Source organism: Zalophus californianus, chromosome 14 (genome assembly GCF_009762305.2).
Source record: "Zalophus californianus isolate mZalCal1 chromosome 14, mZalCal1.pri.v2, whole genome shotgun sequence".
NCBI lineage: Eukaryota > Metazoa > Chordata > Mammalia > Carnivora > Otariidae > Zalophus > Zalophus californianus.
In genome coordinates this window covers 92,943,595-92,955,624 of record NC_045608.1, presented here as the reverse complement: position 1 = coordinate 92,955,624, position 12,030 = coordinate 92,943,595, and the positions used below count along the sequence as shown (strand labels likewise).

The 12,030-nt window shown below is 52.8% G+C and overlaps 1 protein-coding gene across 1 annotated transcript; it reads right to left on the bottom strand.

Annotated features, from left to right (window-relative positions):
* Positions 1-202: 202 nt before the first annotated feature.
* Positions 203-3,938, bottom strand: LOC113912402 (tyrosine-protein phosphatase non-receptor type 2-like). The gene is made up of 2 exons (XM_035723872.1): positions 3,522-3,938; positions 203-1,501 (listed from the first exon to the last, which is right to left on the bottom strand). Exons 1-2 carry the CDS (start codon positions 3,936-3,938, stop codon positions 203-205), a joined length of 1,716 nt encoding a protein of 571 aa, XP_035579765.1.
* Between the last annotated feature and the right edge of the window lie 8,092 nt (positions 3,939-12,030).

Genomic DNA, 12,030 nt, shown 5'->3' with positions numbered 1-12,030 from the left:
TGTTTATTTCAGATAGCCGTTTACAGTTTGGGGACAGCGCCCTGAGATGTTTGGGCTGGAGACTGAACATATCACTTCTCTGGCTGGTGTCTATTCTACCGCACTGTCTCTGGGGTGCGAGGAATCTGCTAACATCAAACCCTGGGACTAACGCAACACCGTCAGCTACGAGACCAGCAGCTCGCTGGGCAGAACTGTTTATTTATAGGACATTCTGCTGAAACAGCAGTGTCCAGCCAACAAAAGCACCCACCAGAATGAATGGCACAAACCCCATCTTAGTGAGAATCGGTTGCCAGTATAACCACCTTTTCCTTTCTCGTTCAGTCTCATTTAGCCTCTGTTTCATCTGCTGCACCTTCTGAGCTGTGTTAGCCTTTCTGTCCTCTCGAATTCGTTTCCGTAGAACACTTTCGCTGTTCTCTTCCGTAGTACCCTGCATTTTAGAGCATAGTCCTGTATATCTGTCACCTGTCAGTTTTTCTTCTTCTAGGCCTATCCTATTGCCATTGTATTTTTCAGTCATTATTTTGGTTGGTGAATGATCAAAAGCAGGGCATAAGTCTTCCTTAGAAAGTTCTTTCCACCGTTTCTGTATATTTGAATCTCCCTTTATAAATTTTCCTCCTTCTATTATAGTCATATATGAAAATCTGAGTTGATCTGGTGTCTGAATAAGTCCCATTCGATATTTCCTCATATTCAGTAACAGTTGTTTAATGTTAATATCATCTCCTTTTTCCATCAGAACAAGACAGGTATCTACTAGAGAAAAGGCGCCTGACCGCCCAATGCCTGCACTACGGTGGATCACTGCAGGCCCGTGTTCAGGATTCAAGGAACCAGACTCTCTCACTTTAAGTAAGAAATTGAGAAATGAAGCTGGTGATTCAGGGACTCCAAAATCTGGCCAGGTAGTATAATGAAAGTGAGACATTGTTCTGGTTTCACCACTAGTGATATTTTCTAACTGCAGTAGATGTACTGTATCATATGACTTCACATCTTCTGACAAGAACGTCACACGGAATCCTGTTTCTTTAAACAGCATCTCTCGATCATCTTTTGTTGGCCAGTGCTGTGCACATTTAACCGATTCCTTCTCCACAACTCGGTTTAGCATGACAACTGCTTTGGTTTTTTGCTGCCAAACCATGAGCCAGAAATGGCAACCTGTATTAGGAAGTGGGCCCTGTGTTAAGATGTAACTCCTCTGCGCCTCTTCTGTATCAACTAAACTGGCATTTATATAATCATTTTCAGCATTTTGCAGCTGAGCACGACTGCGATCATATGGGCTTACATCTCTGTATCTGTTTCGATTTCTGTCTTCTGGAAACTTGGCCACTCTATGAGGATAGTCATGGGACTCATTGTGAATTTCCAAGTACAGCTGTTGCCAGCGATTCTGAGCATCCAACTCCTCAAACTCCTGTTCGACGGAGGCAGACACGGCGGCGGGAGCGAGCTGGCACGAGGGGAGCCCGCGCCGGCGGAGAGCCTCAGGCCCCGCCTACTTTATTTTATTTCTTAAGATTTTATTTATTTATTTGAGAGAGAGAGAGAGAGAGAGAGAGAGAGAGAGAGCAGGGGGAGGAGCAGAGGGAGAGGGAGAAGCAGGCTCCCCGCAGAGCAGGGGGCTGGATCCCAGGACCCCGAGATCGTGACCTGGGCTCAAGTCAGACACTTAAGTGACTGAGCCATCAGGTGTCCCTTCTCTTCTGTTTTAAAGGAAATGTGAGTCCATAGCCAGCTCCAGCAGCAGCCTGTCCTGGTTCCACTTTTCTTTACAAACCCCTTCTGCCCCACTACGGCCACCATGGCCTGACGTGGTGGTCACTGAGGGAGGGTCTGATGTGTCCATCTGCACAGCCATCCGCCGGGAGAGGGGACGAGAAGCCCCCTAGCTTGTGTGTGCTTCGGATCAGGGCGCACAAGATCGGGTAGCCTGCTTCATCTCTGCGCCCAGCACAGTTCCGAGCAGGCGGGAAGAGCTGCCCCATGAGAAGTTCAGAACGCTTTTCTAAAAACCTCAGAGCTTCCTTCCAGCTCCATGAACGCATCTTCTAGAAAAGACTGTAACCATTCCTAAAATGTTAATCACTCCTGTTGATTTTTGTTATTTAGATGATTATTCTTAGCCTCGCTGAAGAATAGGATGATTTCGTTGGCAGCAGAAAGTAGAATCATTTTGTTTCTCACCGTGGGACGAGTAAAATTGACAACCTCCTCCCTTCCCGCTAAGTCATAATTAGAAATTAGAGCTACATCAGACTGTTCTCGGCAGCTGTAAACTCTGGCAGGAGCATTAACGAACACCTCAAAACTCTGTCAGTTACTGAACTCATGACATTTTTTCAAATAATATAGGCTTACTTCGGCCCCCTGTAAGAGCAATCCAAACAGAATCTGGATCTTTAGATAGTTCTTGAAGTATTTAAGAATTGCCCACTTTTTAGTGGGAAAAAAATTAATCTCGACTTGTTCTTGGAATCTTTCCTTTTGAGGTTGAGACACACTCGGGTTTTTATTCTCAAAGCGAACTGTTTTTACAAAATTGTTACGATGGGTACAAAGGGTAGAGGTGAAATTTTGAACCAGGTCACAGGTGTCTCTGCTGTTTGTAATCATGCGTCCTGCATATGAGCCTGTAACCCGAGCAAATTGGGTCTGCTCACATAAAGCCATGTATGTGGTTGATTTGCACTATTGCCAAAAACGTTCTCACTGTGTATGCAATTTGTCAAAACAATTCTGAGGCTTGCATGAATATTTGGATCATGAATATTCGGATGTTTCCATAAGCTTTTGTTGCTTGATACATGGCATTTGGGTGGAAGTTTAGTTCATTGTGAGTTTTTAAATTATAGGTTTAGTAAAAATTTTAGATTATTTTTCACTAGGAATTATGTGACTGGATGTGGGGCTTTATACAACATGATAAATTTTAAGCAGTTATTTGAAAACTCTCTGAATTCAGTGAAAATAGCCTTTTGGGGACTGATTTAGACAATTATAAAGGAACAATCAACGTCACACGCTGGCTTGTGTTTAGAAGCCGCTTGTGGGAGGCAGGGCAGGGAAGATGTCCACGGGTTGTTCCTGGCCTTTGAGCCACATTCGGGTGTATTTTCCCTTGAGCCATTTGGGTCCTGCGAGGGGTCCACTTGATACGAAAGAACCTCTCTGCTCCTGGGTCCCCTTGATGGCCCTCTCTGATTGCAGGGCCAAGGCAAACTCATGGGTTTCCCCCTTTCTAAGGGCAGCCTGGGGCTGTCTCCTCTGAGCCGATCGCCCCTGGGCCTTTTGTCACACAGCAGGAGTCACGTCTGCAGACGGATGGGATGGTTTCAAGCGTCGTGTGGCCTGGGGGCTCATGGCCGTGACCCTCGTCTGTAACCCCATCCGGGTCAGGCCTGGTTCAGGGGCACAACGGCCCAGGAGCGTGGACGACTCCTGCCCCACGAGGCTCCCTGCCCATGGCAGCACGTGGGCTGGTGGCAGAAGCTGCAGGGACGGACCTCATGGAAGCCACGGCTGTGGCCGGGCGTGTCCTGTGGACCTCCTTCTCCATCCTGAGGGAGCCCCCCCAGCTTCGGTGCTGCAGGAGGCCCCGGCAGGAAGTGCTGTGTTTGGAGGGAGTTGCAACATGCCGGCACATTCCAGACACTGAGGGTGTCCGTGATGCTGTGGAGGGAGCTGGTCACAACGTGCCGCTCAGCGTGGAGGCCTGGGTCCGCCTGCATGAGAAGGGGCCAGGGAGCGAGGATGGGGTGTGCGATGGAAGGCCCCTCAGCGCGGGGGGCGTGGCAGGGCTTGCCGTTGGCCCTGAAGTCCGCGAAGACAGCAGGACCGCCCGTGATAGCTGCAATCCCTTCCGGAAGCCCGAGTTCTCTGTTTGTGTTGCAAGGCGGGAAACTGAGGCCCTGGGCCCCCATGCACCCTGTGTCCGAGCAGACCTTCGCTGCAGACAGTGCAGACCTGGGAAGGGCCCCTTTCCCCAAAGCTGCGAGCCAGGGATGGGGGTCTGGATCCCGGCTCTGGGTAGGAGCACCTGTGCGGCAGTTACCCAGTGCAGCCCTCTGCTCAGGCTACCGCCTCCACCCTGGCCTTGTCGGTGGAAGGGGGCCTAGCCGGAGGCCTCGGGGGGCCAGGGAGGCGGGCGTGGTCTCCCCGCCACCAGACTGCCGCTGCTTCGGGGAAGATACCACATTTAGTCATTTGTCGCAATGACACGCGTCCCGATGACACGGGGTGCCCGTGAATGCTGCCAACAGCCCTACTGGGGCCGGGCGCCCGCGCAAGCCGCAGCCCACCCACCCAGAACAGGAACATCTACACCTGATGGGGGAACCTCACTTGCACATGATTGATCCGCTCGTAACAAAGCTAATAATTACACGGCTCTTCATTTCCATCCGTCTTTGTAACATGAAATTTCCCTCAGTGTGAGCGGCCTGGGCCTGCGGGGGTAAATTGGAGAGCAGAATGGCTAACCGGCAGGTGCTGCGTCGATCTCCCCCCCCCCGCCCCCGCCCCCGCAGGTACTTCCTGAAGACAAACAGCCGCGCTTGCGCTCCGTTTCAGATGTTTGGTTTCATTTTGATGTATTTTGAAAATCCACTCACTTTTAGGAAATCTTAATGTTTGAAATTACTTTTATACCCTCAGTCCCGTACATATTTTCCCACATAACATTGTCAGACCTGGAGTCTACCTTAGGTTATGGCTTTATTTCAGGAGACCTAAGAGCATGTCAACACGGAAGTGCTAACCTGAGTAGTAACGATGGCGGGTCCCTGGTCAGTCAGTGTTCTTCTTCACCTTCTTCCTCCGGCCCTTGGTGTCTCAAAATAGCTACCGTGTCACAAACAATTTGAAACCCAACCCCTTCTAAAGAGAGAAAGGCCTTGTAACAGAGCGGTCTCATTTCTAAGACTAATACAAGTGTCTTCTAATTCATGTATTCAAAAGGGATTTTACTGCCCCATAAGAAAGGCTGAGAAAGGAGCGCTCGGTCCTGGTGCTGGGATTTGGTGGGGTCTGGTGAGGTTTGATGGGGTCTGGCGGGGTCTGGTGGGGTTTGGTGGAGTTTAGTGGGATTTGGTGAAGGTTTGGTGGAGTTTGGTGAGGTTTGGTGAGGGATTTGATGGGGATTGATGGAGTTTGGTGGGGTTTGGTGAGGTTTGTTGAGGTTTGGTGAGATTCGATGGCATTTGATGGAGTTTGGTAGGGTTTGGTGAGGTTTGGTGAGGTTTGGTGGGGTTTGGTGGGGTTTGATGGAGTTTGGTAGACACATGCAGACTCACACTCACAACTCTCTCACACACTGACATGCACACACTGACATACACGTCCCCACTCCCCAGACTATTGGGAGTCCCCAGTGTTTCCCCCCAGCCCTTGACAATTAGTGTCCTGAAGTGCCTGCTAAACATCAACGTACAGCTTCCAGGGTCTCTGAACCTGCGAGTCTAGACGGGGCCCGGGCACACACCTTGATAAAATAACCCAGGGGAGGAGGTGTAGGCGACACTGGCCTCCAAATCTCCTCTGGCTGGAGCTGGCCCAGCCACTCCAGGAGGCCCCTTGGTCCCTGCGGCTGGATGGCTTCCCTCCCAGCCACTCCTCACACCTGCCATCGGCTGGGTTTGCATGTTTTGCTGCAGGAGTTGCTTTCACGCCTGCGTCTCCCAGTAGGCTACCAGCCAAGCAAGGGCCGGGTCCATAGACAGACGATTGTCGAGTGGCAGCGTGACTGTCTCAGCAGGAGTGGGGCCATGGAGAGGCTATTTCAACCCTTCTCGTGTCTTCACCCTCAACACCTGAGCACTGGGAAGTCTGCCATTCTTCCAGCCTCTCGTGTGTGGGCCTGGCAGCGCTGTGTGACCTCCGAGGGGGTGCTGGTTGCCTGCTCTCTGGGCTTCTCAGGTCCCATCTCTTGGCCGCACACCTCCTCAGTTTAGAAACCTCCCACACCTCGCAGGGGCTGGGAGAATGGAGGATCTTCCAGGAACCCTCCCTCTGATTCATCTTCCTCCTGCTTCTGTGAGCTGGGTCCACTCTGCATCTTCGTGCTGCACATCTTGAGTAGAATATCCCTCTCTCAGAGAAAAAGGACTTGCCTTTCAGAGCAAAAGCGCCACCTGTCCTGTGCGGTGGGACAGACTGCATCCTCTGTACACCGTCCTCCTTGGCTTATGTGCCAGGGACAACATTCCCCACATCCTGCCTCCTGCTTTCGAATTTGTGTTTCATTCTTAGTCCTCTGTCATGACAATTAGGTGTCTCTTAACCTCTCGAAAATCGGGAGAACAACATTGCCTTTTGAATTTAAATGTGCACATTGATTCATGATTGATCATCAGATCCAAGATTTGCAAAGACAGCTTAAAGAAACAGGATGGCTCCCAAGTGAGCAAAACTGAGCTGGAAGCAGATGGAAGGCATTTGCTTAGTTTAGGAAAGACTGTCTAATTAAGGGGGGATTGGTCAGCTTGGAAAATGAGGCAGGAAGAAGTGGTTCTGTCAGGGGCAGGCGTTCGTCTTCCTTCACAGTGTGCGTGCGCACTGCCTGGGGGTCCTCACCACCTCCAGGCCACACAGCTCAGTGAGGGACCCCAGTGGACCCGGTTCTCGCCGAGTCGGCTTGTGTTCTATCGCTGTCTCTCCATGCACCTTGCAGCTTCCCCTCCACCATGACGTGACTTTGTCAGATTACTCATCCATCTGATTGGCCATCCAGGGCATGTCATCTGTTTGCTAAAACGACCCGCACTCGCCCATTTTGTTCTTGCTCGCCCCTCGGCCTCTTCTCCTGTGAGCTCTGGGTCCAGTTCTAGCTGCTCTCACCCTTGGCATTCAGTTATGGAACTGAAGTCCGAGCTGTCATCTGCGGTGGACAGCAGAGAGTCATCCTCCTATGTCCACCGAGTTGCCCCTGCTCCCACGGAGCCCATCAGGTAAAGGCAGCGAAACTTCTCTTCTACCCAGCTCTTGCTTCTTTCTCGGCGCCTCGTCTGGGGGGGCTGGCCTTAAAACCGACAGGGCACAAAGCTCCAGGTGGTGCTGGAGGCATGGGGGTCCGCCTGTGCCAGGGAAGCTCAGGAGAGTCTGTGGAGGGACACCTTGGGGCCAACTGAGTGCGGAGGTGTCACTGTGTGTGCATGAGACAGTGGCCCCAGTGGGGAAGGTGAACCGGGGGAGTGAGACATGAATGTGGTCTCGAAAGAGATGACCTTGGCAAGTGGACAGGAAAGACGGATGAGGAACATGTGCAGAGCTGAGCAGAAGCCAGCAGGAGACGGAGGGCACTCCGAAGAGCGGTTTGAAAATGCACAGGAACCGAAAGCCGCTTGGTCGGCACATAAGGAAGCTTCCACCACGGCACCGGTTCTTCCTGGACGCCGTGGACTTCTTTCATGACGGTGAAAACGGAGCCAAATGCTCATCTCTCGTTATGGACTTTCAGGTATTGGGCAAAATCCCTGTGAAACAAATCACAGGAAATTCTCTGCTGAAAAGAAATCAGCGACGGATGTTAAGTGATAAGAACCTCTTGTTCACGCTCCCTCTGAATTACACGTCCAGACTTGGAACCACAAAGAGAAAACATCCTAACTTAGATATAAAATAGAGTTTACGTATGGAAGGGGGATAAAGCCTGGGTCCGGAATGGCAATGTTTACCGAGCATCAACTATCTGCAGGACATTTGTGGGTGTTCCTTAGGTTTAGAAAGCACGTTTTCATGGATTACTTCAGTTTGGGGATTATTACCCGTTTGCATGGAGGAAAAAGCCTCCTAAAGCGCTCTGGTTGGATGTTCCTCTGTTATTTGAAATTCATCATGTCCAACAGCCGGAGCAGGACTCTCTCCCGAAGTTGGCTCTCACGGCCGAGCAAGACAGAGCCAGCCCGTGACTCGTGGAGGGACGGCATCTGTAAAGAGTTACATGGAGACAGAGTGTATTGTGGAGTGAGACGGAGTGAGAACGTGTGTTTACTCCCTACCTTAAAGGTATTATGCTTGGTAATGTTTTCATTATTATTATTATGAAATCAATTAATCAGTATTAATTTTGAATCTCAGCCAATACAGTATTTAAATTCCAAAATAGAGATCTTCTTGCAGCAAATGACATAGAAACGATCACTAGGAATCTCGTAGAAACAGAGAGAGACAATATGCCTGACATCGGGTAAAGTCCCAGCAATCCAACGAACTAAGTAAAAGTCTGGTTTAACTAAGGCCCAGAGGGTGTGTGTTTAATCCATATTAGGCACTAGCTGTATGCTTGGAGCTGTACTTGTAACTGTTACTTGGACCAGACTCTGTATTGGGTGGGCAACTCCAGTTTCAATGCAGGGAAAGTGAACTTGGGTCTTCCAAGGATTCTCCAACACTTGCCATGGAAGGAGCCTGGTAGAGTGGGTTCCCTGCCCGGCGCCGGGTGGTTGGCCTCGCCAGGAGCCCTGCTGGGAGAACGCACATGGCCTTGTGTGCGTATTCCTCACCCCAAAGACAATGGGATGGGAGAGTGAGCTTAGTTCTTCAGGTTCCACACGCAAGAAGTCCTTCTCTCTAGAACTTTACAGCTAAGCAGAAATTGCAAGCTGGCATTTCTCCCACGTGGGACACCCTCATGAGTGTTTTGCAAGTCCAGAGGCAGCCAGGCAGCCAGTGAGGCAGGTGACAGACGCAGGGAGCGCACACTTTCGGCCGTGTGCTCTTGGAAAAGACTAGCTCGGCTCTTCTGAGGAAGTTCAGTAAACGCTAGCCACTCTCGGGGATTTTATTGTGAACCCGTCGACCCACCCTGTTCTGGAGCCTGACTTCACCCCATTCATGGCCCTCCACTCTGAGTTTACCTGAGCCTGATGGGAATTGATTCCAAGGGCTCTAAAATTAGCTCCGTACATGGTTACAATTGTTCCAGTGTCTCGGCGGTCGCTGCCGTGGCCGGGCTGTGCCTCCGGCCATTGCAAAGGTGCGCCCCCCATGCGGGCCCTGGAGCCCGAGTTAAGCCTGCCCCCGAGTGTCGCCTGCAGAGCTGGCTTCCTGGGGAGTGGAGCTGAGTCCCGGGGCTACGGGCTGGGGATGGCGCAGACAAGGCTGCGCTGTTGCCGATGTTTGGACACTTGGTGTCACTTAACTCACTGGCGGGTGCTGCAGCTAGATAACCTTGCAGCATCAGAAGGTCACCGTTTCCTGGCCGGGCTCCGCAGTGCAAGGCACAGAAACTTCGGGCATCTGGGACGCCGCAGTCCTGACAGGGCTGGCTGCTGCCTCCCCGCCCTTGGCTCCCTGCACTTGGGGATGCCGACAATCGGCATGTCATCTGGGACATGCTGTTGCTGACGGTCAAACGCACACCTGAGTTTGTGTAGAGCTTTTCCTCTCCTGAGGTAGAGTCTACACCACCCAACAGAGACAGTAATTATCCGGGAAGCTGCCTTCCACTTTCTCCTTGGTAGCTGGGAGGTGACCTCCGAGCGTGTGGGCTGTGCCTCTGCGCGCACCATTCTGGGCAGGCCGTGGCCGTGGAACAACTGGTTGTTGGAGTGAATTGACCGGCCCGCGTGGACGCAGCCACCTTGTGGCTAAAAGAACCCGATATCCCCAGAAATCTCATGGGTATCCTTTGTGGGCAGCCAGAAAGAGTGGTCTGAGTTCCACGGAGCTGTTCCAGGCTGTGGGCTCTGTCCTCAGTGCCGTCCCCACTCTCTCCCTCAGATGCCCGGCTGTGAAGTGGCCCAAGCGTGGGCGGCCACAGAGCTCTGAGGACTGGCTGCTGGCTGGGAACCCAGCAGACAGAGCCTGCGCGGACCTGCCCGAAGCCCACGTCCAGCCCCGGAGCCTGGCCCCCGGCAGCCTGCTGTGCCGTCGGCCGTCGTGGCCTGGGGCCACGTCCTGCGCTCCCAGCCTCCGTTCCCTCCTGCTGCTCAGCCAGTCACCAAGGGACCTAAAGGCAGAAAAGACAACAATTTGCACAAGGGATCCTGGCCACAGCGGTGAGCAGGCCTGTGTTGGCGCTGGGCAGAGACGAGTGGCTCATCAGATGGAGAGTGGGAAGAGAAAGCATGGGCGTTTCTGTGTTTCTACTCTTCAATTTTCCACGAATATGGTAGAATTTCATGCAATTTTGTGCTTTTGAAACATGTAATTTCTGCCTAAGATATTATGCAAATAGAGATTTCTGCGGCAGTTGACAAGCTTCATGGTCCCCCTCCCCCCTTCTGAGTGGCCTCCCTGTCTTGTCCTGGTCCTTCTGGGTTTCACTGTGGCCGTGTCTTCCTTCCTCAGCCCTGCCTCCTCCCCTCCGCTCCCGCCTTCTCATGGGCCCCCCGCGCCTGCCTCCTGGGGTCTCACCAGCTGCGGGGGCCGCCAGGACGAGTCGCTGTGGAGCTGCCATGCTGGGCGGTTGACACTGTGTTGTCCACTGAACCGCCTATGCTTCTTCCCGATGAAGTGGAACTTCTAACAACTAGCTGATCATACATTCGATGCGTCTAGCATGGCGTTATCACAAGCTCGCCTGCCACGGGGTCTCTGGTCATCCCACGGCTTCCTGGTGCTGCCGCGGCGCACGGACCACGTGCATGTGTCCGCCGTGCCATATGGCTGCACCACCCACGGGTGCACTGGCGGAGGGAGAGTCCACGAAGCCTCTTATACTCGGCAAGCACAGTCCGCGGCTCAGGGAGGGGCGGGGGGAGCTCAGGACAGAGGGCAGGGGTGACGCCCCAGTCAGACACAGAAGTACCATCCCAGCTGCTCCGTGGCAGTGACCCAGAGCACGCCTGTCGCTGGGCCCTGAGCTCTGGGCCTCGTGCTTCAGGGTGCGCCAAGGGGGGATGCCAAGGCCCCCGCCCCTCTCCCCACTTCTCTGTGCCGCTCCTAGCCCTGCTCCCCATCATCCCTCAGAGCCCTTGAGTCCTCACATCTTCTCCAGAAGCAAGTCGCTTGCTGAGCATCCTCACAGGTGCCTGTTTGGGGGTCTTGGAAATGGCATGAAGAGGGGGCAGACAAGACACCTCCCTTGAAGTCTGTCTACAAGGCGCTCTCCTGCCCTGCGAGCCTCCTGGATCTGCTGTGGCAGATTTGCACCATGTCCGTGGCCTACTGCCGTGTGAGCTCATGGCTTCACACGGCTATAGTTCAGAGGTCTCCGGGGGGGTCCCAGGTCACAGTGAGGGTGTCTGCAGGCTGGTTCCTTCTGGATGCTCCCGGGCAGATCCGCTCCTCAGCTCCGGGCTCTGGGGGATGCCCCTTTCCTCACCTCGTGCCCCTCCATCCTCACAACCAGCAACGGTGGGTCGTTTCTTACGTGGCGTCTCTCTGACTGACTCCGTCCTTCCTTCCTCTTCACACTGAGGGACCCTTGCACTATGTTGACCACCCACCCTGATAATCCAGGATAATCTCCTATTTTAAGGTCATCTGATTAGCATGCTTAATTCCATCTGCAGCCCTAATCCCCCATGCGTTTCGCAGGTTCACGGGTTACGACGTGGACATTTTGGGAGCCAACATTCTGCAAGGTTGCTCAAAGCAGACAGGCTTTCTGTGGTGTGACCGACGGGGCTTATTCTTCCCTAGCTCTCCCCTTCTGGGCGTGGTTAGTGGGGGCAGAGGAAGGGAGCATTTGTAGAGCACCAAATTATCATTTAGATCTTGACATTTTATGCATATTTTTAAATGAGAGTCACACTCCACAAGGACATTTTATAAATTTTGCTACATGAAGAATGGGGTCACTGAGATTAAGGAGTTAGTGTGAGTTCCCCCAACTAGCGGGGGCTAGAACTGGGTCTACTAGAGTTGCTCTGACCTGGGGTCTGCACAACTCCCATTTAGGAATACTTGCACCTGACCAGGGATATAAAACTGGAGCCGGTGCAGAGGATGAGTCTGTGGAGGTGGCACGCTGGTGGTAACTTCCTGTGGGGACCTGCAAAGCAGAGGAGAGCCAGCCACCACCAGCGTGCCACCCTCACAGACTCATCCTCTGCATTGGCTCTCCTCTGC

Bases quoted from the DNA above. Each gene is read 5' to 3' on its own strand.
- LOC113912402 (XM_035723872.1), bottom strand. From the start codon at position 3,938: ATGGGGGCCCAGGGCCTCAGTTTCCCGCCTTGCAACACAAACAGAGAA. The intron at 1,502-3,521 runs GTCCGTCCCTGC...GCGGGGCCTGAG, and splicing joins ACAGCCGTGGCTTCCATGAG to GCTCTCCGCCGGCGCGGGCT.